At 38.3% G+C, this 27,924-nt stretch overlaps 3 protein-coding genes across 3 annotated transcripts; all 3 read left to right on the plus strand.

Annotated features, from left to right (window-relative positions):
• The first annotated feature begins 753 nt into the window (after nt 1–753).
• Nucleotides 754–12,109, plus strand: LOC146461494 (uncharacterized). Its single transcript, XM_085086891.1, has 10 exons — nt 754–762; nt 1,559–1,693; nt 3,377–3,616; nt 4,442–4,554; nt 4,864–5,094; nt 6,196–6,308; nt 7,157–7,755; nt 8,357–9,034; nt 11,202–11,559; nt 11,964–12,109. The coding sequence occupies exons 1-10, from the start codon at nt 754–756 to the stop codon at nt 12,107–12,109; spliced, it is 2,622 nt and encodes an 873-aa protein (XP_084943017.1).
• A 5,800-nt stretch (nt 12,110–17,909) lies between these two features.
• Nucleotides 17,910–22,043, plus strand: LOC146461495 (retinoschisin-like). Its single transcript, XM_085086892.1, has 5 exons — nt 17,910–17,973; nt 18,486–18,599; nt 19,899–20,257; nt 20,705–20,840; nt 21,994–22,043. Exons 1-5 carry the CDS (start codon nt 17,910–17,912, stop codon nt 22,041–22,043), a joined length of 723 nt encoding a protein of 240 aa, XP_084943018.1.
• Nucleotides 22,044–22,958: 915 nt separating this feature from the next.
• On the plus strand, nt 22,959–24,035 carry LOC146461496 (uncharacterized). Its single transcript, XM_085086893.1, has one exon. It carries the CDS (start codon nt 22,959–22,961, stop codon nt 24,033–24,035), a length of 1,077 nt encoding a protein of 358 aa, XP_084943019.1.
• Nucleotides 24,036–27,924: the final 3,889 nt, after the last annotated feature.

The raw sequence follows: 27,924 nt of genomic DNA on the forward strand, positions 1-27,924 counted from the left end.
CACAACCTACAGTTAACAAGTAAAACATTACAATTCATTGTCAACGAGACAATAACATTCAAGCTTACAAAAAGTATTATGAGCGACTAAGAACTAATACTGTTAATATGCATTAAACACACCAGCGTTAAGACTGCCCATAGTTACAGCTGTAAACAGTAACTAACAACAACCAACATATAGTATTTTTTAAACGATTTTTGACCTTGACAGGAAAATTACAAATTCAAAATGACCAGCTCCCTGTTGGCACGATAGCTCAATTTAAAGAGCTCTGCACACGTATCGCAGAGGTCATGGGATTTTTGTCCAGGCTTTACTTTCGAAAAAATACTAGTTCCATCACTTTAACTCGACGGAATTTACGAATTCAAAAAGGACCAGCTCCTAGTTCAATTGATATCTCAACTGGCAGAGACCTGCACGAGTATGGCGAGGTCTTGGGTTCGAATCCCGTTCAAACTTGACTTTTGTCAGAATATCTTTTTGCAGCCACTTGAGCTGCGTATATAACCTACTTATTCATTGACATAGGCATACTGGAAAGTCCGGGTTCTCCTAGCGGACAGAAGCCGAACCTATACTTTTCCAGTTCACATGTTCTACCACTGAGCTATAGGAGACTTTGTGGTGTAGGCTATCAAATTGGGTTTATGTGATAGACATCCTGCATCCTGCTAGGATTTGAATTTTGCTGTCAGTGGGATTTGCGCAATCAAAGAAATGTGATGTTACGTAACATGGTGAAAAAAAATGGGAGAGGTAATATTTTGTTTCAGTGAAGTGACATATAGGCATAGTCGGAGAAAGAAAATCTCAGTGCTTCCAAACAGGACACGAACCTATCACATTCCAGTTGGCTAGTTCGGATGTTCTTCCGATTGGCTATACCAGGACTTGTGGGAGTTAGACCATTTAACTAGGTTCATGTGACAAATAGCGAACATTTAACACAACCGATCAATGACAGCCTTCTAGAGTTACCAACGATCGAGTAACTACCAACGACTATTAACGACCTCTGACAAAATCCAGAAAGAATTCCTGAAAACTTAAGTTATACGCCAATACTAACATTTGACTGTTAACAGCTAACCACTGTTAACAGCTAACAACAACTATTAATTAGTAGATAACTATAGAGCTATTTTCAAGTAAGTATCCAGAGTAGTTTCACATTTGCCTGTATCACTTGCGAATTTGGTTGGTTTGGGGTTTATACCCTATAATACTCTTAACAACTAGGGTTTTCAAGAAACAGCTAATAATGACTGGGGACAGCTATTGATGGATATGCCAACTTTGAAGGGGTTTTCCAAAAGAGGAGATTTACGAACTAGCTTATTGACTCTAGGCTTGCACTTTTGAGAAGAATGAATGGTAAATTACCCGCTTTTTTTCTGGAGAAGAGAAAGAGAACACGACCCTTTTTAATTTGATCGTTAACCTGTTGAGACAAATTTAGGGAAAACTGTAAATTGCAACCATTACCTTCAATCATAAAGTTTAATTTAAGTTATCTTGATCTCTGCAATGCTTTAATTTAATTTAAACACAGAAACGAGCTGTACCGGCTGCCGTAGCAGAAGTTGGAACGGAGATAGTAACGGATGTCATAAAGCAAGCTGTTGATAAGCATATACAGAGCATAGCAGAAGCACAGGCAAAAGCAGAAGCGTTCGTCGGGAAAAAGGTATCTTTAAACAAAGCTATGGGAGTTTTTATCCCCGCGGACACGTTTTCAATACATACTCCATCATTGGTTTGAAAAACGCTGTTGTTCATTTCAGAAAAGTTTTGTTAACAGAGGAACGTCTTAAACAACGATCTAAATTTCGTCTGCATTCAATTGTCAACCGCGGAGACTTTTCGATTGTTCATTCGTCGTCGTAATCATTTATGTAAACGAAATTCCATTGAATTTTTTACTAGATTTTGGACAGAGAAAACGGCTAATGAAAGCTTAGTTTATCATATAAACCATAAATAACCAAGAAAGTAGACAAGATGAGCATTTTGAAAAAGTAAAAATTATGTTGTTAATTATTAACTTACCTGGTTAGTCTTTCAAAACTGCCGCCAGAAAAGAACAAATATCACATTTTCTGTTGAGGCTCTAGGCTTATTACCCTTCATGCAAGCTACTGATGTTTGATTCAGTATATTACTTGAAGAATAGATAAGCTACAACAATGAGCAATTTTTTCCTATTCCTGCATCACACTTCACCTGTAAACAGCTTGTCAAAAAATATAATGGGACTGCTATCGATCTAAATGTCCATGGTAAGAGTCTGAAAATTGTGGATAGTCTGAATTGTATAAAAAATCCAAAGCACTCTGATTCAGATTTAGAGTCTCCTCTTCATTTCTATGGCGTTGTTGCGGAACTGGTTGCCGTCTCGATTTTTGTCCATCACGATTTGCATGTGCTTGAGATGTTTCTCTCTTGTTGTTTCGACGGCATTTACATTTTCGTCTTGTTCTGGGCAAGAATAATCGGTGGTAACTATGCTCCTACGAACAATTGCTGCTTTCAGGTGTTTCCATTAAATGTCTATGATTGTGAGTTCGTAATATACCCGTGAAGGATAAATAAATTAATGTAAATATAGGGAACATATATTTTGAACTGCGGATGAAAGTTAGTACACAATTTAAGCAGTTGCGAAAAGAAAGCCTAAAAAGAAGTGCGAATGAAAGACCAAATAGTAAACATTTGCTAAGAAAACGTGTCTGACGTCATCACACTAAATTTGATATGAATGATATTTTTATGGCGTGTTGTTTTTTGTAGTGTAACGTCCTCTTTGGCTTGAAATTGACAAAGCTATTTGCCATTTGCAATTTTTCAGGTGTAAAGTATTTTGGGAAGGTTCTTATTATAATTATTTCAAAAACTCATTAAAAATTCATTAAGCCATTGACCTATCAAATGGTCAATGAAACATCACGTGCAGTGGTTTTAAAACCCGATAAAACGTCCTTCTTATTAGTATGCGGTATTTAATGTTCTTCTCATATGCTAATTTCCAACGTTTTCAAAAGTATCATTGTTATGAACTCTCTTGACACACGCTTTTCCAGGAATATTTTGAAGCCGTTCAATAAACTGGCAGCACGTGTTTTATGGGGTCTAAAACAACTTGGCTGCGACTGTGGATTTAAATCCCGATAAAACGCTACTGCTCGTGTTTTAAACATTACATATTACTTTCATAATGCGCCTGTTCACTTCATAAACATTGTTCAAAGCCTCCGTGACATTTAGTTGGAAATTGGTTAAAACAGAGGTACAAAAATGTCCTTAAGGAATAGCTATAAATGAGCGGCACAATAATAACAAAGTCCAATCAACCCATGTTGTCCTCTTTCAGTTGGAGTTGAATATTGAGCCTGAGAAGGGTTGGAAAACAGAGAGCATGTTTGCACCTGCTGGTATGCATATTGACGCTGAGTATACTAATGAGGAAGAAAAGAAGGAATCGAGTCAAGGGGAGCCACCATTTACCTATCCCATGGGAGTTGGAGGTGTCATGATGAACGGATGTTATGGTTCAAACTATCAGAAAGGCGATCCTTGTTATGCTGCTAAGAGGGTCTCATCTATATGTTCTGTAAGTGAATTTTAACATGTGTAAGCTTGAGTTAATACTCTGACAATAATTTGTCTTACTGAAAACATCTTGAAACTTGCTCTAACTGTTATTGAAACAGAAGTTAAAACAACAGAAAATAGTAACTGAGAGGCCCTAGAATGGGGCAATCCACCATTGACACCAAAGTAAAAGGTTTGGGTCTGAAAATTAAGGATAATAGGACATTTCATTTATGAAAATAGTTTTTAAATGACTTAATTTCCAGAATGGAGGTACTTTTTGAGCGCCCGTGTGGGTAGCAGCTAAATAAACATTTCATGGTGTCTACAACAAATTTTCATTTTTGGCGTTGGAAATAAAATAATCTAAAAGCACGATGTAGGACTAGATATACAGGGTAACAGCAAACCTTGGGGACATGTAATATTTCGTCTCTGGAAGATGGTGTCGACACAACTTATTTGGCCTCCCCTCCCAGCCCACCATGGCATGGATTAATACTCCAAGAAAAATACTACTATCCAAAACGTTTATGTTCCTCTATCTTTATTCTCTCGCAACATAACGAACGTCTCTTAAACAAAGTCCAGTAATATTACCCCGGCACTTTTTGAACGTCATAATGTGAGTGCACGAGCATCAATTTGGTTTCTATTCCAACGGAAACATCACAGTCCAGCTTTGCTACAAATAAGGTCAATTTGAAGCAGAACAAAAGTGTTCAACAAAATGATAAAAAACAGATACGACATGCAAAAAGAATACAGCAAGTATTTAACAATGGGTTTATTGAATTAATGTCATCATGTAAACCTGGTAATCTTTATTTTGCTTGACATGAAGAATCTTATCGATGGTGCTGCTTTCATCGGAGTCGGATTTGATGGAAGGGGTGATTATAGCCCTGAATCTCGAAAGATGAGCATTGTACAGAGAGTTTGTTACGGACAGGCGACGTAAGTATATTCATTGTTGAAACCTTTTCATAAAATCATCAAGTCTTAGATTTGATAAGGGATTGTAAAGCATCTTGTTCCTCTTGTGATCCTTCATTTTTAAACATAAAAATTAACAAAAGGAGAGATGTAATTAAATATCCAGGCTTAAAGAAACTTGTTTTGATATATGCGAGGGGGAGGTGGGTGGTCATAGTTTGAATTTGTGGACATCAGCACAAGATCTAGTCCCATATTTTCGTATGCTCATCCCCAGAAGAAATATCATTTCATTATATTCAAGGCTCATAGACGCCATTTACATTTTAGGTATGATGGCGCCGACGTCCCTGACACCATGAACGTGCATGGCGTCTATGATACGAGCACCTCAATGTACAGCTTCTTCAGTCGACAAGAGTACCAAAAGTTTCTACAACGGCAAGCAGGAATGTCAGGATCGCATTTTGGTTTTTACGCCGGGGTAAAAAAGGCCTGGGGAAGCTCCGAAGTCAGAGGATCAGAGAAATACATGTCTCTTTTTTCTATTGATGTTGATAGGTGAGTAAAAACATGTTCATTTTAAGTTCGAGTCAACTAAAAGTTTATATTTTATCATGTCCTTGAATTGACTCTGATTACCCCCACTGCATAGAATGGACTGACCTGTCGAGCTGGGGGTGATTGCTAACACTTGTACACTCCCAAACTTGCCCCCTGAGTCTCCGTGATATTCGAAATGGCCCAGGGGCAGCGAAGACCCCGGGACACGCGTGCAAAATACTTAATAAATCATGGAGCATGTCCCAGGGTCTTTACCTCCTTCCGCCATCTTGAATATTGAAAAAATCCTAGGGAGGCGCATCATGCATCCCAGCCAAGCTTCCACATATACATACACTACTAATTCCTGATCCGTGTATGTAGGACAAAACCTGACTGCCTCAGCATCTAAGTCTTTCCCCCATAATCATGTATACAAGGCTGACCGTCGTGGATGGCAAGTCACCTAGTATTGGCCTCTTAGCCACAAGGGCTGTGACATATTTTACAAGATATTTTTTTTTCTCTTTCTTTCTCTCTAACACAAGGTGCCTATTTTGGCCTCGGACAAAGCTCCTGGTCTATTATTCACACCATTGAAATCCTACTCAGAAAAACTCTTAGTGAAGTGATTCAAGGCATATCTACTGACAACTCTTTCGCCTTCTTAAATTTTTTTTGTTGGCCTAGCTTAAATGCCCTTGCACTTAAATATTTTATGACTATTTCGTCAAGGATAACGTAAATGGTACTGTGTAACCTGAACAAAATGTTCAATTTCTCCTAATAACATCCCTTGCGTCTTGAAAAATCAACGAAAGTTGATGGTTTGTTTTACTTTTGATAAAATCAAAGGTTACTTAGTGTTGTACGAGGATTTCTTGAGCAAGAAAATGTTGCTCATGTTTATTTTCATCACAGTTATCGCCAAAAATCGAAGCATTCCCATGGAATAGCCCCTGAATTTTATGTAGTTTGGTTACAGTGATTTTTCCACGCTCAAAAAAGTAATTCACGTATTTTCCTGTGAATGGGAAATTATGTCAGGTGCCAGAATCTGAATTCAAGCTGTATATGGTCTGTCGAATACGAAAACCTAATTCGTCCCGATGATTGTAGGTATGAGATCTATCTAGACGAAGTCAAGCCAAACGATCTCAGTGTGAACTTTCTTCAGGAGTTCATGGACCTTCCAATATTCTATCTGGCTCCAGGCGCTGCCATCAAGTTTCGTAAGTATCTTCTTCTTTGCTTATCAATTTTTAAATTATTATTTTCATTTTTGGCAATCAATAGCATCATCATGCTTTTGCATGTGACCTATTGGTTGTGCACGCACGGCTTAAAGGGTGTAATTATATCTTACACGGAATATTTCTACGATACCATACGATATTGATTATAGTTCTTTTTTTATATTTAGTACCTCGCGTAACTTAGAAAGACACTACATGCATACCACACATTATATGAGTTAGTCATTTGGGTCTTTGCATGATCCCCCAAATATCAGCTCGGAACTCGGAACCCGGACTTAAAAAAGGGACATAAACAGCCCCCAAAAATGCAACGCGATGAGCCAAATAAAAATTATTCTGTAAATGTTGTCTACAACTCTACTGGGAATCACAAATTTGACAGAAAATGACTTTAGCAGTTTGGCTGTACTTTGAAGAGATGCAAAGAAGAAGACGTAACGTGCTCTTCAAACATATTTTGTTCGTTATAATTTTAGCAAATATGCACTACATTATTTACTTCAACGAAACATATGCGGTTAAGATAATTTTTGGGATTGCTTGTTGTTTTATTTACCGTTTTGTTATTATATTTTTCTGTCGTTCGTTACATAGTTTTCTTAAGTCTGGAAAAATGAAATAATGTTAAAAGTAGTTCTCACGTCATGTGACGTTTTTGGACCAAAATATTTTTGCATGTCAAAATTCAAATACAGATCACTTTCATACCCTTTAATTTTCTCAAAGCTTCTGTAGTCAGTTATCTTCTTTTCCATTCCTTGATGATGATCACGTAGCCCACACAGTTTTAAAATACACCTATTCATAAACATTTTTTACAGAAAACTTCATTCTTCGTTGGGGAACACACTACATAAAGTCAGGGAAATTTGGCGGCCAGCTTCAAATTTTCAAAACGATGGAAGGTAGTCAAGTCTCCAGCAAAGCAGAGTTCAGTCGAGTCATGGAAGCTGGTTACAAAACTCTTTTTGGAAGTTTTTACGCCAAGGATGAAAGCAAGAGCGGAAGTAGTTTCAAAAGTCAATCAAAAACGTCATCAACTTCTATTAGCGTAGAAGGCGGAGACCAAAAAATTGCTGCTATCGTCACAGATTTCAACTCTCCCACTATAAAATATGACTTAACGCAATGGCTGGCCTCAATTCCAACCTTTCCAAAGCCTTTCAAGTTTATGGTAGCGCCAATCACCGATCTTTTAAAGTTCAACCCTTCGTCTCTGTTTACTGATGAAGAGAGAGACTGGGGATGTGAAGCTAAGATGAAGCAAGATTCAGAGACAAATGAACACTACTATGAGGTCAAAGTCAATGGAACAATAATAAAGAAGTTTTGTCCATACAAGGACCGTGACACTTTGGTTTACTCGATCGACAAGAGGAGGAATGGTCTGGAAAGGGCAATTGCAGTCTACATGGAGGAGGTAACATATTATAGAGGTTATCCTGCTCTCGTACATTCTGTAGCTAATTATGAAATAGCATTGGCATTTTGTTCGATATCAAATGCGTCTAATCGCACTGAATAATGATAGTTGCTTTGCGAATATTTGTTGTTCTTCTTCAAACAAACATTAGCTCGCGAAGCATGAAACTTTTCAAGAGGCAACCATCAGCCAATAGTTCGAAGAAAGAAATGATATGTTGTTTATTGTCCACCACTAAATTTATCCACACAAAAGTTAGTGAGACTAGCATTTCTGGAACCAGATTTGACCTTAAAGGGAAACAAAGACAGGAAAAGATAAATGATAAAAATATAAAAAGGAACAACAAACGGAAGGTTTATTCGCAACGAGTAATATCCACCAGGGCCCTTTTCGCCTCGTGGACACTGTGTGTTGGAGGTGTTTCTGCGGCCTCCGGGGTTGACCACTTTCACGTCGCGTAATACATTTAGCTACTTAGACTCAACCGAGTGGTAATCTATAATAGTCAATAAGAGTTTATTTAATATACGGTATCCATACACCTCGTTAAACAGGCAATTTATGTTTTGTTTATATTCAACACCAAAAAATGTAGGGTCCTATTTCTGCTTCTGATATAACCCTGCCTGCTGGGAAACCTGGATGTCAGACAGAAAACTACAAGTTTCAAAAAAAAGCAGGCAAGCCAAGCTGGAAAGAGATGGCCGATAATGGAGCCACTTTTCTGGTTATCTTCAACACAAACGAAGACCTGCTATCGGGATCATTTAATGGTCCAGTGGATTTATCTCTTCATAAGGAGAAATATGTGAGGTATTTCAAAGGTGAATGGCTTGTTGGTGACAGTCGGGATGACATTAATTACATGACAGGTTGTAACCACGGCAGCCTAGAAAACAAAACGATTTGCGTACTTGGATTGCTCTTAACGTACAATGAACAGAGTGGTTTTCTCACACTCACGAAGGAAGACCTCGAGTTTTCTAAGGAGAGCTTTCCAAAATTGACCGACAACATCATTGGTACGCTGATAGCACACGTGGAATGGCCATCTGACCACATCTTCCAACTAGAGACGGTGGTTGGCTATCTTCCATGCAACGTGAAGTGGTCCAATGTACTGCGTTTTGACCCAAGCAACGATGAAGGAAAATGTCTTCACTTTACAGCATCTTCACAGGGAACAATATTCGTCATATTTGCTGCAGTTCCAAATAACAAGGACACATGGTACTATGTCCAGATCTCTCCTTATGGTGTGGGGATATTCAAGGTCAGTTTCTTTGCTACAGTTTTACATAATATAAACTTAATGTAAAAAAATATAGTAAAACTTTATACAAACAGTTTTCTTTATAAAATAAAACGAAATATAAAACAATTCTATCCCCCCCCCCTCACTTGCTTGTTACCGTTCCTGGAAACACCCATTGAGGAGGTTAAAAAGAGTGTGTAAGATATGTATGTCTGTCTGTATGCTTAATATTTTACTTCCCGTTTAAGGAATCCCCACTGGAGATCTAAGAAATGCAGGTTGATACAAAATTACACAAAGTAGCCTTCGTACCTGTTCAAAAGCAATGGGAATAAAGAGTATTTGGTTTATAATCAATCAATGGATCAATTTACTATTGAAAGATAGACACTAGTTATGAAATTTAGATCATTGCATAATGCGTTTTCAGAGAATCAGTTCGCTCAACGGTCATAACTGAGCATCAACCATTGTAAATGTTGAAGAAAAAGCGGCTATTAAATCGTCTTCTAGCCTTTATTGCAAAATTAAATTAAGGTCTGCCAATACTTTTGTTGTGTTTTAATAAAACAATTATTTTACTTTTGCTGAATAGATATGAATAATTAAAGCCACCTACATATCTTTAACTCATATCCAAAGCGCGATTATGCGAGGGATTGCCAAACTGTCCACTGTGGTGTTAAGAGCGGCTGCCTGTAAGAATCGAGAACTGCATTTCAGCGACCACTAGGTCGACGTTCTGTATAGACCTCTTTCATAATGGATCGGAGGGCATAATTAGTATTCTTTTATGTGCATGCAAATAAGCCTTCTTGACCTCGCTTTTGAGTGAAAATAGTTTTGTTTTTACACATGCTAGCGAGGCCAGGAAGGCTAATTTAAATGCATACTCGACCCAGTTATTTCTTGGCAGCACCACCCTACTTTGAAGCTCTCTGGTATCCCCACCGTTACTTTTATCGTAAGTGTAACACATACAATGGATAACATATAAATCAATCAACAATATAGCAAAAATAAATTGGCGATCGGAGTAGATGTCACGTGGTTATAGTGCCACGCCCCTTTGAGGTCTGAGTCGAAATTCTGCTGTTGTCGGCTTTTTTTTTTTTTCGTAAAAATCTCTCGGCTACACATAGTGCGCATTAGTGCCTTGCGCTGAACAGAGCGTCAACAAAATCGCAAAGACCCAATTCGAGAAATTTAGCGCTTTCCAAATTTAGGTCATAATTTATGTAAAAATGATAAGCAAACTTTGCACGATTATATCTAATAAACTATGAGATTTATTCCTTTATTTTGGGAATCTTTCTTACAGATGGGTCCTTGCAAGTCAGCAAAAAGCTTTAGGGCCTTGTAAATGCGCGCGATTTCAAGCAATGCAAACATATAGAAATGATAGTTTAAGCTATTTGTTGACGCTTGTCAGCGTTTCAGAGTCTTTCCACAAAAAAGCATTTTGTTAAAAATTCGTAGTTTTTTTTTCCTTCAAATTTTTTCAGGGCCACATTTGATTAACTTACTACCCGGATTCTGAATTTCATGGTCATTGAAAAAATGGTAAATGTTCACGGTATGAAATAACCAATGAACTTGAAACTTTATACAAACCTAGACCAACTATCCTACAAGAAAATTAATGCAATAAACATTCCAAACGCGCTGGCTGCTTTCTAAAGCATCAGGGTTTGTGTACGCTACTCAAAATTGCCTTGAAACAAATGGTTATTTTCATTAAAATTAAAGTACTTCTGGCTTGTATTTTTCTCTAAATTAAATCTCATATCTCGAAAGACGAAGAAAAGAACTTTATTTGTTCCAAGTTTCAAGCCTTGATTCAAACTTTTTCCCACTCAGGAGATCGAATATGCGTGCGATAATATTGGAACTTATTAAAATATGATTTTCAAAAATAGTTAATCCAAGGGTATCTTCAGATGAAATATACAAAAAGTCGACCAAGTGGTCACTGAAATGCAGTTTTCGATTCTTACAGGCAGCCGCTCTTAAGCCCTTGGCCCTCCTTGTACAAGAGAAACTTCCAAAGTAAGGAAATCCTTAATAACGCAATAACACTAATGACATAAGATGGAAGAAATACTATAATTCGGAAAAGCAAAATACAATAATTACAATAAAAATATTTTTTTGCGACTACCATAAATTTTGTCTACATTTTTAGTCTCAAAAGCTCATGGTTTCCACCGTTGATGTCAATGCTGTTAGCTTGGGCGCTGCCATACTATACCAGTCCTACTTTGTCTGCGTAAAGGAGACTCCGAAAAGCACTGTGATTGAGTATGGGAAAAGCTTTACTACGACTGAAAGTGGTGATGTGTATCTGACAATGATTGACATAGATGAACCCTTATTTGTCCGTTTCTATTCATTTGGAAATGGAGAAAAGCCTTTGGAGGTAGTTGATGCACACATAGTGTCACGTCGACTGACCAAAGCCGACTGCAGAGGAGACACGGTGTTTGATAATGAAACAAAAATATGCGTGCAACACTGTCACGAATTGTGCGATCCTACTCAAGGTATTCCGTTTCTTTTCCGTTGTTGTTTCCTTTTTTCTTGCATTATTGAGCAAAATTCTCCAACTCTGGTGACTTTGTCAAAAAATTGTCTGGGAACAATTTTTTCACTTGATTTGATGTTGTCATAGCAAACAAAGTTGACAGGCAAGTTTTTTTTTGCCAGAATTTCGAGCATTGTTCTTGTGAGAAAAAAGTAGCAGTCATATCTTTTAGTTTTGAGCACATTTTCATTAATTTTGCTGCTTTTTAAGTTTTGGCCAGGATCTTAAAATCCAAGATGGCTGCCGTTTAGAATTTATGACATAATTCCCTGGTCATATGACGTCATATAATTATTTTTATGTCTAGGGAAACATCTTGTGACGTACAGATATTATCGTAACTTCAACATTTTTGAATTATAGTGGAGATGGAGTCAGGGGTTGAATGCCGATTATCCCTCAGTCGCAGAGAGCCCAGTCTTATAGAGATTAATGTTACCACCAAGACTTATGAAAGATACTTTGCCCAGAAACATCATTCTGCTGAAAGGCCAAAATGTCAATTGTAAAAACAATTCCACGCCATTTGAGAAGGGAAGGGTCGAGTTGTTTCTTAAAATACGTATATGTAATCGCATGTGGCCAAGTAGAATTAAGGATTAATAGTCTTATCAAAGTTTTCGCACGCCGCAACCAGAGCAATTTCCCAAAACTTTGAAATACAAGTGAAAATTAATCCTTAATTCTTCGAGTACCAATTGCGATTACGTGTTTATAACATAGAGGGCGAAATTATCTTAAAACTATCGAGGCAGCCCCGGTCCGGAACAAAAACGTCACACCCGTAAGGAAAACAAAGAAACAATTCATCTGTTTCTTAGCGTACAAAGCAAACAAAACAAGAAAAGTTGATTGTTATATACATGTAATTAATAGAAAATTAAAGTTTAATTCTTGAGCAAACTAACAACAATTAAACCAAATGTTAGGCATCAGTTATTTTGATTCACCTGCGCTGTGAATCTTTCCACCGCTTGAAAATCACACGATTACAGATCATTAAAAATAGCAAACCGTGGGTCCAAAGAAGAAACTTCTAGAGTAATTTCTTCAACTGAATAAGATCTGTTCCTTCCTCCCATCAAAAGGGCACTGTTATTATTGTTCGTTTATCTTTTGTTGGAAGAAGCCGTAGCAAGGTGAAAGCATTTGGTCGCGACCACGAATGATTTCAGTTTTTCAACCAAACAAATCCAATCAAGTTTTTAGTTTTTGACAGAAATAATCTCTTGCTGTTTCTTGCAAGAAACGAACGTTCACCTTTAGGAATTTCCTTTGTGGCTGTGGCGCTTAATTTCCAATTATTTTTGACACAAACAACCCGGCTTAAAAAGTCAAGATGCAAAGAACCTGAAAGAAGTCGTTGTTGTCGCGTCACAAACTGAAGAAACCAACTTAATGTACAAATGGCGTGCTCAGCCAATCAGGAGCAATTATTTTCGCCGCTTGACTATTCAAGAGTGAGTAATGTTGCCCTCGGTGAAAGGAAAATTAAGAAAAAAATGTCCTTTGTTTCGACCAATCAGCATTCAGTAATTTTGCCCTCTATGTTTTAAAGAATTAACAAAGCCGAAAAACCAAGCTATTTAAAGAGGAAATAAGAAAAATTCGAGGAAGAAATTATGCGCAGTATTAACCTGCCTTAGTATTCGATTGTATGCTATCCCTGAGCCTGTGGGGAGGTGGATTTAAAGCGACATTCTCTGTCAGATTTAGGGTTTTCTTTCTAGACGAGTTGCCCTTCTAGAGAACATCTTTCTTGCCAAAATTTAACGAAATTCTAACGGGAGGTTTTTTGGAAAAAGTTAATTTCCACAAAAATGACCAGTCCAAATTTTGGTTCAAATGCTCACGCGTGGATTTAAATTGGGTTTTCACAGCAAAAATGAAAAGTATGCAAAAAGGCTTAGCTCTTCGTGAACTCACTTTTTGCTCGGAGATAAAAAAAAAAGGGTTCACAAACGAGAAACTAAGTTATTTTAAGGACAAAATTTAACTTTGTGATCCATTTCATATAAAATTGAGGGATCGCTTTATCGACGCCGTATTTACCTACTACAACCCTTGCCCACGCTTAACAGCATCACTGACTGAACCTGTGAAGCGCGCGAAACTGTGTTCAGTCACACTTAAATGCGTGTGTAGGGTAACTAAATTAAGTCTTTGATAAAGTCTCAATACTCCGATGGTAACAGTAACACAGCGAAGTCTCGACCTTGCTCCCTCTAAAATGTTTCCATTCTCAAAGGACTAATATGTATGGATAAAATTTTAGATACGTTAAGGCCATAAGTGATAACAGCTTTTCCAACTTGTTATGGGAATCTAATATTTACTATACATGGGGCGAGTCCATGAATTTTCCAAGATCCCATATTTACCTCAAACAATAAGTCCTGGTTAAGCGACGCTAAATGTTCGATAATGCAGACAGTAGCTGTCCCCGATTTCCCCTATAAACAATGTTTCCTGCAGGTTTAGAAAAAACAAAAGTAGCAATAGAATCAAACTCTTGCAACGTTTGCCCTCAACAAAGGTATCGAGTTTCGTTCAAGAAAGATATCACTGTGTATTAAGACCTGTCAACACAGTTAACAAACATTGGTAGGAATTTTTAGCTATCACCTTTGTTATAGATAACTGTTGACCGGCAGATAAAATAACTGTTCTATACACTTGGACATTACTTATCGCTGAATGGTGGAACATTTCCTTTATTTGAAATAAATAGGATGCCGGGGAGGCTTAAGTGAGAAACCTCTGGCTAGAGACTGTAATGCATGCCGGTATGTTAAAGATGCTGTCACTAGTGAATGTCTGAGGGAGTGTCCGGACGGCTATGAGCAACAGGAAAACAATACCTGCAGAAGTAAGATTGACCAGAATACTTACTTTAATAATAATAATAATAATAATAATAATAATGCTACAATAATATTCTTATTTGTAATAAAAAAAATCATATCATGATCGTATCCTGGCTAAAACAATTTGGAAATAAAAATAAGGTTTTCAAAATCTTTATGAAAAAAATTATATTATGATCGTATTCTAGCTAATAATAATAATAATAATTATTATTATTATTATTATTATTATTATTATTATATAATACTAATAATCTTTATTAAAATATTCCACACAAATTGCTATTTACAAGTAAAAAGTATATTAAAAAGAGCTATTAAAAACCTATTTAAAATTCATTTCGATCAAATGAAGATAATATTTTCAAGCAAAATTTCAGTAATAATTATTATTAGTATATACCACACAAGTGAATAGTGCTTTTCGCGCGCCCTGATTGGCTAGCTCGGAGGTGATTAGCCAAGTACTGTTCACCTCCGAGCAGCCGAAGAGAAACAAGATGGCTTCCCTCTTCGCCACATTCACTTAAGAGGAAAATATTTCGATAAAAGAGACGGCTTTTTCAAAAAATACAAAAATGGCAACAAAGGTTGGTTTGACGGCATTGCATGGTAAGTTATTTAACCTTTCAAACCTCATATTCTAAGGCGAAAAATAAAAATACAATGCATTGTTCACGAAAACTGTCGAGCGCTATAATTACAACGTAACAATGAAACATCTCATGTTTTGCGGCATGGTTCAACAACAAGACAAATTTTACACAACGATTGAAGAAAAGACACGTAGCAACTAAACAAGTGCGTCCAGAAATTTAATTTGTCCGCAAGAAAGCGAGACGGACCTTTCTACAGTAAGAAATTGCATACCGCGATGCACGCGAGATTTTAAAATTTCCCACAATTTGTCGGTATATTGTCAAAAATAAAGTAATTTTTGGTCAACTTCTTATTCAGCTTGTGTGGTATATACTAAAACAATTATTCACCTCAGTGTCGGTGAAAGTGATGGATATTTACCTCGCCGCTTCGCGGCTCGATAAATATCCATCACTATTCACCTCCAGTTTGGTGAATAATTGTTAATTATTATTATTATTATTATTATTATTATTATTATTATTATTGAGAGACATGCAAAAAATTAACGATAAAAACCGACGTTTTGGTGTCTTCATGACGCCATTGTCAAGGAGAAATAAAAAATTACAGAGTCTGTGACAAGGTGTAACAATAAATTAGCATATAGTGTTTAAGGCTAATTAAGTAAATACTTTTGCGCGAAATGGAGTCGTTTTGCACGTTCAGAGTGGGTTTTAGGTCTCTGATGAAAAGCATTTCGTTAACCAAACAATCGAACTTATTTCTACACTTTTTCAGAACGCTAAAAGGCCTCAGTAGGTCTTTCGGGACTTTGCCATGCTGTTCGTGGTCGTGTTTATACACTGAAGATGCTTTTTGTTTATGTCCATTCACACGTGTGTGTAAGTGTCCGCGCGTATAGCCTACATAACCCGCATCACACAGGTCAGATTGAAAATGATAAACGACGCGTTGTTGGTTGACGATCTGTGGCTTGGTTTCGCGTACTTTTAGATCTTGCTCAATTTTGCGGCTAACGAATACTTGCTGGACAGTTGTCTGCACCTTTATGCTGAGATTCTTAAGTTCTTTTTTAACATAATTTGCCGATTCGTGGTAAGTATCTTCAGTGTATAAGAGATTTAAGTTTGCGCCTTCCTCAGCATTTCGCTCTTAGTTTGAGTAACTGATGAGTCAGCATGGATGATTTCATCAGCTTTTTTTTTTTTTTAAAGAAATCGACAATTCAAAGATGGCGTATCCTATAGTGTGGCTTTGCAAGGCAAAGGGCACGATTACATAATATGGCATTATGATTTACTATGCGAACCGCAAAGCACGAACATTTAGACGCTCTGTATTTTTCATTGTCGTAGCTTCAATGGTACTGAAGTGAGACCACTTTGTGTCCCCCTCAACCCTTGCTGTTTGTCTACACTATACCGGATAGCTCGTGTGCCGGCAACAAAAACATATCAGATAGGGCTTCCGTTCACACACAAAACGCCGAAGTTGAAGTTTTGGGCCACTTCTGTTCACACCGGGCCGGAGTATTTTTCACAACGGCATAAAATGCTAGCCTTAGGCTTAGAAACTGGACAAACAGCTCTAGCTAATAGAACTTGACTTTTAGCCGAGTCATAGTATCTGATCAAAATCTGATCTCAAAGACAGTTATGACAATCTTTTGTGCTGAGCATCTCGAGACGCGATGCCCCACAAATATCAAAGGCTCCTGTGAGCCAACTCGTGAATAAAGAAGTAAATAGTGGCAAGGTATAAAACATTGTTTGCATTGTGTTTGGTTGGCCCAGGACTCGAAATAAAAGCCATAAAGGTTTAACCGGGAGCCTCACTGGCATTTTATTTTACACATCCTAAGCCACTTCAAGTAGATTTTTAGCCGTTGCCCTCAGCACTAAGATTGAGCTCCTTGAATAATTTTGTATTTTTTAGGACAGTTTTAATTTTGGAAATTGTTTGGAGCCTTTGGAATGGTGTTAAAGCCAAAAAACAACAACAGCAACAACAACAACAAAAAAAAAAAAAGAAAAGAAAAATAAAAAAGGAAATAAAAAGAAAATTTTTCTCCATTACCTACGGCCGGTATCTAAGTCAGCGAGCTACGTCACTAGACAACATTGTCCACAACTTCTGAAGGAGAGATAAGTTTATGCATTTAAAGGTTGTTCAATTATCTGGCACCTGTGGCGTTACGATTTTAATGGTCAAAGTACATCGGACAGCCAAAAAAGAATACGCGAATGACCAGGGAACACCGTTAGACGCTTCTTCATCATATTGTCTGCTTTCATTTTGGGCGAAATCCCTGTTGACTTGAACGACAATCTCGGCCTTGAGCGGCTTTCAACGTGGCGCTTTCAGTCACCAAAATAAGAAGTTGCCCCTTAGTTTCACTCCAGTTTCGGTCAATGGAAGGAGTTAGCAGACAACACACCTACTAGTGTTTTCTTTTAAGATTAAGTTATTAGTTAAGTTGATTTTTCGTCCTTGCTTTTTGTCCTGTGATGGCGGCTGATGGTGAATACATGTACTATACGTAGACCCATGAATAATTTATAATTTTGATTAAATTCCGATTAAATTAATATAAAGTTAAAGTTAAATTTAAATTCAGCCGACATTACGATAACTCGTTCATTGCGCATGCGCGCATTCACGAGTTAAAAAACATGCCGTAAGATTTTGTGATCGGCAACACGTTTAATAACAAAGACCATGGGAGGCCTTTTTTTAAGCGGTTGTATTATCCATCTTATATTTTGTTTCGTTTTCTGTTTAAAAAGAAATTCAACCATGTGATGGGATAAAATGTTTTAATGGAGGAATATGCAAAAACATGAGAGATGGTACATTTAAATGCGAGTGTATGAAGTTGTACTTTGGAGACTACTGCGAGAAAGGTAAGTGGAAACTGAACAACACTCTATTTGTTTTCTATTTCTTTTTCTTCTCTCACTTTTTGTCCTTCTATCTGTCTGATTTCAGTCTTATCTTTTACTTTTTCTAAAAGTTGTCATTTTTATGTTACAGAAAAATAATTATGATAAGAAAAAAGATTAAAAGGCAATTCAAGAAACGAGAAGGCCAAAATTTGCGCTCATAACCAAGGTTTACAGAATTTCCACTGATTTTCTTAACATAAGAAAAATATTATCTCTGAGTCTCAAGGTAATCTCTGTTTGTTTATTCCTCTAAGCCTCGTACCAGTTTTACTATATCGAGATTGGTCACTCCATGCTTAATATAAATCTGTAGGCGTATCACTACTATTCAACTAGGCCTTACAAAATCGGCAAACCTCTAAGTGGTTAATAACTACTAAGAGGGCGAACTGTTATTTCGGACATAAATAAGATGTATATTCAAGCCCTAACCAAATTTTTTATTATTTTTTTTTTTTTAACTAAATAAGAACCTTGTGAAAGAGGCGAATGCTTAAATGGAGCAGTCTGCAAGAATATTGAAAATGGAACATTCGAATGCGATTGTGCTCCCGGGACAAAAGGACAGTATTGTGAAGTAGAAGGTAAGTGTCTTCAATGAAACTTCTGTGTCGCAAGTTCTCCCGCCCGGAGTGGCGTAAATACTTTTGAAAACCAATGAAATCCACTGTCTCGCGGTAGCAAAACTACCAGCAAGTAAAGATTTGCCTGCTAATGCGGTCCGATGTCTCATAGTGACGCGTGATAATTTGTATAGATTTTTTTTGCTGTGAATGAGAATGATGTATTTTTCAAAGTGACACAGGCATACTCGGAAAAAAGGAAGTCCGGGTGATCCTATCAGGAATCGAGATTACTATTTCGGATGCTCTCTACCACTGAGCTAGGTTCATTGGACAAACATCCTGTATACAAACAGTACCTGTCAATGGCGTTAACGGATTAAGACTAACGAAGTAAAAATTTGCCTGCCACTGTGGACCGCAATAACATCGTTAATGAATAACAATGCATGACGGAAAATATCGTCTTTCTCCACATTAAACAGTGCAGGATGAATAGACCCTTTTTCATAAATGGCGGCCGATAAATTATTCTTTTGTTTTCATGAAAATTAGCCCTACTAGCCTCGTCAGCATGTGCAAAATTAAAAGAATTTTTACTCTAAAATGAGGTTAGTAGGGCTAATTAAAATATATTGAAAAGAATAATAAATCGGCCGCCATTTATGAAAAAGGTCTATAGCAATGAATATTCACAACAATTAACAACCCAAACATTTGCACAATATGTCGATAACAGCAACACAATGCATACAAAGTGTGACATGGTAAACAAGTGCTTGGAATAAGTCACCTAAGTCCGTGACTTATACAGAAACTTATCTGGAAACCATTTGGTGTTACAAGGTGGTTGTCATTTAAGTTCATGTTACCATGGAAACCAACTGTGACAAGCAATATTTTTCGAAATAGGAATAATCCTCTTTCTTTTTTAAATAAACCCTCTCACAATATAACTCTCTAGTTTTACATTTTTATTGTTTTCGGTTCTAATTGTTTTTCTTTTGTCTTTGATCTGGTGTCGTTTGTGAAGTTCAGAAATTTTAGTTCACCCATTGCATATCGTGGCATAATTTTCCATTCACATGACGTCAACACTCCTTCAAAAGTAACTTATTTGTATTTGATATCAATTGTGCAAGTTTCATTGTCATAGCATTAATATTCGTAGGGACAACATATGGGCTACATAGGGTGAAAAGTGCCCTTTCCGGAAACACGTTCAAACCGATAAATATTTGGTTGTGCAGTGACATCAACTTCCAGGTCCAACTGTAACCCTTCAGGAACGTCATTTAATTCATGTGAATTGACTTGCAGAATGCACAAAACGATACGCTCTCGGAATGGAAAGCGAAGCAATCTCAGACTCACAAATTAGCGCATCTTCTGAAAATGACTCCAATCATACCGCCAGACAGGGAAGACTGAACTTTAAAGAGACTAGTCGGAAATCTGGAGGGTGGTCAGCCAAGTCAAATGACGGTCAACAATGGCTGCAGATTGATCTGCTTTATCAGGACACCAAAGTTGCAGGTGTAGCTACGCAGGGAAGACATAATAGCACCGATTGGCCTCATGGGTCACACAGCCAATGGGTATCCAAGTACATGTTGCAGTACAGTAATGATGGAAAGAATTTTGGACACTTTAAGGAACATGGAAAAACCGAAAACAAGGTTAGAACACCATAGTATAAATAGTTGTTTTTCGTTTGCAGAGGAAGAAAACTGTGTAGACGAATCAATGAAATTTTTGAATACTCAGATTGAAAAACTGAGGGATAGAGAGACCCCAAGGCTAAGCGTGCCTGTATTGACTTTATGGCTCTACTATCCCTAATCTCCCGCGTTGGGCAATACTGCATCCAACCGGAAGTGAAATGTAACGCTTTTATACACCTTATACGCGGGAGAGAAAAAGTGATAAGGGGTGTTTTTGTTTTCGATTTTCATACAAGAACAACATTAACATTCTGAAGTAAGTAAAAATATACTGTCAAATATACTTTAAATTAGGATAGTGTACATACGAAGATGACATTATAGCGCATTCTAAATTCTTATGACCGCCGTGAGCTAAAAATTATTTAAAAGAAATTACAATCCCTTACTTTATCTCTTTAGGTGTTTACTGGAAACTCTGACAGAAACACCGTTGTTTATCATGATCTACGCCCACCAATCGAGGCGCGTTACATACGCTTTCGTCCGACAGCTTGGAATGGTGGAATATCAATGAGGGTAGAGCTCTATAGCTGCGGTAAGGGTATAAGTTATTGTTCTTCTATACTCTGAAAATTTACAATCAAAGAACGTACGTATTTCTATCTTTCTTCCTTTAACATAACTAAACAAATATTCCCAATTATGGAAACATGAACATAAATGGTCAAGTTTTGTCAGCAATTGAGAAAAGAATTATTAATTAAAGTAAATTAAATCAATTAATTATTCATTAATTAATAATTAATTATTCGTTAATTGAAAATTAATTACATACCAACCATGTAATCATCTTTGGCTACCAATAGTCGATATGATTCAAGTTCTTTATAACAATGTGTCGAGTTGTGTAATGAATAACGGTTTCTCTACTGCATCTTGGGTAGAGGGGTCAGGCAGGGAGACCCTCTCTCTCCATACCTGTTTATAATTGCACTTGAGATTCTGGCTGGACGGATAAGAAGTGATAGTAAAATTCAGGGTTTTAGAATTGGGGAAGATATAGTTAAGTTGCCTTTATTTGCCGACGATATGGCTTTTTTTTAGAGACGAAGATTCATATATTGCACTATTTCACTATTACACTATTATATTTACACTATTTTGCTATTATATTATATAAAATTATATTATATTATATTATATTATATTATATTTTATTATATTATATTATATTATATTATTTTATATTATATTATATTATATTATATTATATTATATCATATCATATCATATCATATCATATGATATTGTATTGTATTGTATTGTATTGTATTATATTATATTATATTATATTATATTATATTATATTATATTATATTATATTATATTATATTATATTAATATTACACTATCATATTTACTACACTATTTTGCTTTGGGGATTGCTCTGCTTTGAAGGTTAATCATGAACAAACAGAAATGTTAGCCCCTGGTAACAATAATATCCAAGATATGCCCTTTGCAAAGCATAAGGTTTGTGAAGATACCAAAATCGTTGTAGTATATTTCGGTTACGACTTGAAACAAAGCTATGATTTAAATTTTACAGAAACAATGAAGGCTATAAAGAAATAAATAAACCTGTGGAATGAATGGCCTTTGCTTTGTGGCACTTATAAACTGACATGATTTCTTACCTAAAATACAACTTCTGGAAGCACCCTTTCTTGTTTATTTGGTTGCTACAGTTTATCCTAAAGTGATTAATGATACAAAGAAGAATATCAACCCGTTCTGACCAATTTGACCTTAAACACTCCTAACAATAATATATTTGTGTAAACGCTGCATGTTGTCTATATTAATTCTATCTTAAGCAGAGGGGGGCATTCTGCCCGCGGCAACTTTGAACCTGATTAGCTTTTTTTTATGTATTTGCGCAAACGCAATAAAACTTGATGACTTTTTCTGGGTACAATTTGGTGTGGTCGGTTTGTATTAGGCAATAACACTATTCTTACATCACATTTTATGTTTTTAGCTCATATTAGTGCTTTTTTAGTGAGTTTGATTACTCTTTTTTCAATGTTGGTACTTTCTAAGCTTATAGGGAGGCCCAGATATCCAAGTAGTGCCGCAATTTGGTAATTATGACGTAGATTCCACTTAAATGAAGCCATCACTTCTCATATTTGGACCTCAAAGAAAACATATTTGGACGAACTATTTATACTCCAAGTGGCATTGTGCTGTCACAGCTTTAACAGTGGCGGAGTTATGAAGCCCGTGGGGATTTAATTCGTACTTTGTGCCCTGCTGGCCTATGTAGGGTTAAAAGTGAAACGACTTATCTTTTTTTTTTTATTAATGCAAGTTCATTCCAAATAAAACATAACTTACAATACTAAAATTTCTTACCAATTAAACAATACTGTAACGAGTATGGTTACATGAAGTACAAGTCTAGTTCCCGCCTTGCGTGTCACGTGACTGAGCTTGTAGAAGCCATCTTGAAGTTTTGTTGTCGCTGTTCAACCGGAATAAATAAGTTGTGTTTTGCGGACTCTGTGTCTTTCCGCCTGTCGTTACATGGTGTCAGAAGTTTCCCGGATCCACACGTCACGAAAAGGAATGATTTGTGGCAGAAGCTACCGAATTTATGCCTGAAACCAGTGTTCAAAATAGCGAAAGTCCGGCTTCAAGTTTGATAACCATGGCGAATTTCCAAATACCTCCTCCTGACATACTCGAGCTAAACGATGGTTCGACAGCGTCCAATTGGCGAACTTGGGTTTCTGCTTGGAATAATTACAGGCTGGCTACAAAGCTAGATAAAGAGGAAGAAGCACGCCAAGTAGCAACACTTTTGGCCGTAATTGGAAAAGAAGCGAACAAGGTGTTTCGTACTTTCACGTGGGCCTCGCCAGACGACGCGAAGAAAATCGCTGCGGTTGTAAGCAAGTTCGAAGAGTATTGCATTCCCAGGGAAAACACTATTTACGAACGTTTTCTTTTCTTTACGCGGGATCAGCGGGAATCTGAAACTGTTGATCAATATTTGACGGAGCTTCGCCAAATTGCAGCAAATTGTGATTTCGAGTCAATCACACCCGATCAGCTTCTCCGGGATCGACTGGTGACAGGTACCAAAACTGCGAAGGTACGTGAAAATTTGCTCAAAGAGAAGAAATTGACTCTTGAGAAAGCTATAGATATCGCTCGTGCCGCCGAGAGTACGGCTGTTCAAATGAAAGTTATGTCTGCTGAGTCTGGATTGAGTGTTGTGAAAGAGAAAGAGAAAGAGAAAGAGCAGTCAGAAAATGTCCCATCTGTCAGCAGTGGCTGGATCAAGGACTGCAGATTCTGTGGTAGGAACCACGAAAGACGTAGCTGCCCTGCCTTTGGCCAGATTTGTGCATATTGTAAAAAAAGGAATCATTTTGTTGTCAAGTGCCCAGCAAAAAGCAAGGTGTCTTCTGTCCAAGAGCGATTTTATTTAAGTGCCGCAGGTGTTGGAAACGGAGGTCGTGAGATGGTTACCCTCACTGTATCAAAAGAGTCTAACCCCCTTTCAGGTCACGATGTAAGCTTCTTAATGGACACGGGGGCTGAATGCAATCTTTTGCCCTTGGATGTGTACAAGAAGGTGACTGGCGATCTGCACTTGAATTTCCTCAATGCACGCGGCAAGTCAATCCTGGTTTTAGCTAATGGAGATGAGCAACCCATCGAGGGTAAAGCCACAGTGTATGTCTCCCGCAAAGGAAACGCACACATGAAGTCAATGTAGTCAGGGGCCATGGGTATGAGCCCATACTGTCTAAGCAGACAATGCTGGAAATGAACTTGATAAAGATTCTAGACAGTGACCGAGATCCACGCGTCAATGTACTGAAGTCCGACACAGAGCCATTGCTGGAAGAGTATGACGATGTATTTGAAGGCCTTGGAAAGTTGGACGGACAGTACCACATTGTAACAGACGAGTCCATCAGACCTGTAGTGCATCCTCCGCGGCGTTTACCTGTTGCGATGACTGAGCGAGTTCAGCGGAAACTCGAAGAAATGGTAGCTGCTAACATAATCGAACAAGTCGACCATCCTACTGACTGGGTATCCAGTATGCTAGTGGTGACCAAGCCATCCACCGAAGCTGAGGGGGAAACCAAGTTACGCATCTGTTTGGATCCCAGGGATCTGAATCTTGCCATAAAGCGTGAACACTTCCCGATGCCGACAATTGAAGAGATTGCAACTAGGCTGAATGGGGCAAAATTGTTCAGTGTTTTCGATGCCAGTAATGGTTTCTGGCAAGTGGAACTTGACGATGAGTCTAGTAGTTTAACAACGTTTAACACCCCGTTCGGGCGCTACCGTTGGAAGCGAATGCCATTCGGCATCAATAGTGCACCGGAAGTTTGGCAGCGCAAAATGCGAGAGCACATTGAGGGGCTTAAAGGAGTAGAAGTAATTGCAGATGATTTTGTGATCGTTGGATTTGGCAACACACCTGCTGAGTGGCAGACAGACCATGACCGGAATGTGCGTGCCTTCCTAGACCGTTGCCGTGAGAGAAACCTGAAGTTGAACAAGAAGAAAGCCCGACTGAGACAGCAAGAAGTTCCCTTCATCGGACACATTCTAACCCGTGAGGGACTGAAACCAGATCCACACAAGGTTGAGGCAATTGTGGGGATGCCAGACCCGACTGATGTCCAGTCCTTACGTAGGTTCCTGGGCATGGTGAACTACTTGGCAAAGTTCCTCCCACGTCTATCCGAAGAAACAGAAGTCTTGAGAAAACTCACTGAAAAGGATGCTGAGTGGTGTTGGCTGCAAAGTCATACTGATGCTGTGGCCCATGTCAAGGAAATGATTGTATCTGCACCTGTGCTTGCCTACTATGACGTGAATAAGCCAGTGGTCATTCAATGCGATGCTTCCCAAAGTGGACTTGGTGCAGCTCTGCTACAGGAGGAGCGCCCAGTGGCTTACAGCTCTCGTGTGATGACTCAAACGGAACAAAACTATGCGCAGATTGAAAAAGAGCTACTCGCCATAGTTTATGCTTGTGAGAAATTTGATCAGTACATTTTTGGAAGGAGCAATGTAATTGTGCAGTCAGACCACAAGCCGTTGGAAACCATATTCAAGAAGCCAATCCACAGTTCGCCAAAACGCCTCCAACGCATGCGTCTCCGCTTACAGAACTATGACATCCAAGTGGTATACAAGAAAGGAGAGACCATGTTCTTGGCTGACACATTAAGTCGCGCTTACTTGGAAAAGGAACCAGTGAGTCAGACCCAGGACAGTGACGTCCGTTCTGTCAGAGAACGACTGTTCGCTTTTGAGTTAGAGCAGATTAAAAATGGTGAAGATCTAAGTGTCTCCCCCACTCGCCTGGAAGAGCTGCGCAAGGAGACTGCTCAGGATGAAGAATTACAGACCCTGTCTGATGTTATTCATGAGGGTTGGCCAGAGACCCTGTCGGAAGCTCACAAATATGACCGGCGTCGGAGGCAAGTAATTGAGCTGTATTGGAACAGCCGTGATGAGCTGACCATAGAAGATGGATTGGTATACAAGGGTCATCGCCTTGTGATACCATTTAAAGAGCGTTCTGGTGTTGTAAAGAGCCTACATGAATCACATATTGGAATAGAAGGAACATTGCGTCGTGCCCGCGACATTGTTTACTGGCCTGGAATCACAGCCCAGCTCAAAGATCACTTGTCAAGGTGTGGAATCTGTAACCGTTATCAGCCCGAACAATGTAAAGAGCCTTTAAAGCCTCATGATGTGCCTAATTTGCCATGGCAGAAAGTTGGTGTTGATCTTTTCGTGCTGGACGGGCAATCATTTTTGATAGCCGTTGATTACTACTCTGGCTATTTTGAAGTGCAAGATATGAGTAGCACCACCAGCAACCGTGTTATCACCATTCTAAAGGCGTGGTTTTCTAGGCATGGTATTCCTGTGACTCTCATCAGTGACAATGGGCCCCCCTTCAACAGTGAAGATTTCCAGACCTTCAGTAAGGAATGGGATTTTCACCACGTCACATCAAGCCCTTATCACGCACAAAGTAATGGTCGTGTGGAAAATGCAGTTAAGACTTGCAAGTCATTGCTGACCAAAGCCCGAGCTGATAAGCGTGATCCTCTGCTGGCGTTACTTGAGTGGCGCAACACACCAACTGAGGGTATGAATGCTTCTCCTGTTCAGCTACTATATGGTAGGCGAACACGCACCCGTCTCCCAGTAGCCAAGCAATTGCTAACTCCACAGGTGGTAACTGATGTCCCCGAAAAGATCAAGATTAGAAAGCAGAAGCAGAAATACTACTATGATCGTCACTCACATGAACTGCCAAAATTGCTTGACGGTGATGCCATTAGAATGCGATTGCCACGCGAGAAGGAATGGTCACTGGGGCGCGTCATTGGAGAGGAGGGGACCCGTTCCTACTTGGTTGAAGTGAACGGAAAGCATTATCGTCGGAACCGCAAATGGCTCAGAGCAACATCCGAAGAGTTACCGGAGTCAGTGGAGACAAACCTCGACATGACCGATCCAATGGAACTGGTAGAGTCAAGTCCTGCTGAGCCGCCACAGGCAATGATACCATCATCACCAGTGGTTTCTGGGCCTCATACTGAAGGTCGTCCAGTGCGGGACCGCCGCCCCCCAGTGTGGTTAAAAGATTATGAGTGCTGAAATAAGACACTGACTCTGCCTTGTTGCCCCTTTTTTCAATTTGGCTTTATTATGTACTTTTGCAGGGGCGTTTTAATATAGGAGACTTTTTAAGGCAGATTTGAACATTATGTTATTGCTTTTTTTATTATCATTAACGTTCTGTATGCATAAACTAAACTATTAGACTTAGGAAGGGAGATGTAACGAGTATGGTTACATGAAGTACAAGTCTAGTTCCCGCCTTGCGTGTCACGTGACTGAGCTTGTAGAAGCCATCTTGAAGTTTTGTTGTCGCTGTTCAACCGGAATAAATAAGTTGTGTTTTGCGGACTCTGTGTCTTTCCGCCTGTCGTTACAAATACCACGCGTTACTTACAATATCGTAGCATAACTTACAATAACTAAACCTAAATTCCACTAGTTACATTTTCAAAATACAGTCAATGCACAAAGAAAATAGGAAGTTACGAAAAGAAAAGCTACATACAATCAATTTACTATTAACAATACAAAAACTGGAGTTCGCACAATGCCTATAACACTAATTAGATTATAACGACTGCTAACAAACAAATACAATACTCCCTTTGTGTATACATTTAGATGTGACGTGCAAAGACATATATCAAAAAGGAATGTAAGTATAGTTGTGGTTGTTTGCAGGTAGTCAAATGTTTCAGTCCAATCAGATGAAATACAAACGGAAATATTTCTTGGACAAACAGTTGACCCTTGGAGGGAATCGACATTTTCCACTAGTACTCCAACCAATTTGAAAGGAAATTACCATTAATTTGTACAAAATTTCAATTTCTGTTTTTCTGTGTTCCATCGTTACGTCTACACATAAGCTGCTTGATGTAGTAGTCTTCACATAAGTTGTTTGATATACTAGTCGTCCGGGTGGTGAAAATGCTTTCCATTAGACATTAAAAGGTTCCTCAATTTCCCGCCGAAGTTTTCTTGGGATGGATATC

The sequence above is a fragment of the Pavona decussata genome, unplaced genomic scaffold (genome assembly GCF_977016875.1).
Source record: "Pavona decussata unplaced genomic scaffold, jaPavDecu1.1 SCAFFOLD_198, whole genome shotgun sequence".
Taxonomy (NCBI): Eukaryota; Metazoa; Cnidaria; class Anthozoa; order Scleractinia; family Agariciidae; genus Pavona; species Pavona decussata.

Excerpts from the sequence above, each read along its gene's own strand:
- LOC146461494 (XM_085086891.1), top strand. Across the intron at positions 1,694-3,376 it reads AAGCGTTCGTCGGGAAAAAG|TTGGAGTTGAATATTGAGCC; the intron begins GTATCTTTAAAC and ends GTCCTCTTTCAG. Across the intron at positions 4,555-4,863 it reads GTTTGTTACGGACAGGCGAC|GTATGATGGCGCCGACGTCC; the intron begins GTAAGTATATTC and ends TTTACATTTTAG.
- LOC146461495 (XM_085086892.1), top strand. The coding sequence starts at position 17,910 with ATGAGAGATGGTACATTTAAATGCGAGTGTATGAAGTTGTACTTTGGA. Across the intron at positions 18,600-19,898 it reads ACAGTATTGTGAAGTAGAAG|AATGCACAAAACGATACGCT; the intron begins GTAAGTGTCTTC and ends ATTGACTTGCAG. Across the intron at positions 20,258-20,704 it reads ATGGAAAAACCGAAAACAAG|GTGTTTACTGGAAACTCTGA; the intron begins GTTAGAACACCA and ends TTATCTCTTTAG.
- LOC146461496 (XM_085086893.1), top strand. The coding sequence starts at position 22,959 with ATGGCGAATTTCCAAATACCTCCTCCTGACATACTCGAGCTAAACGAT.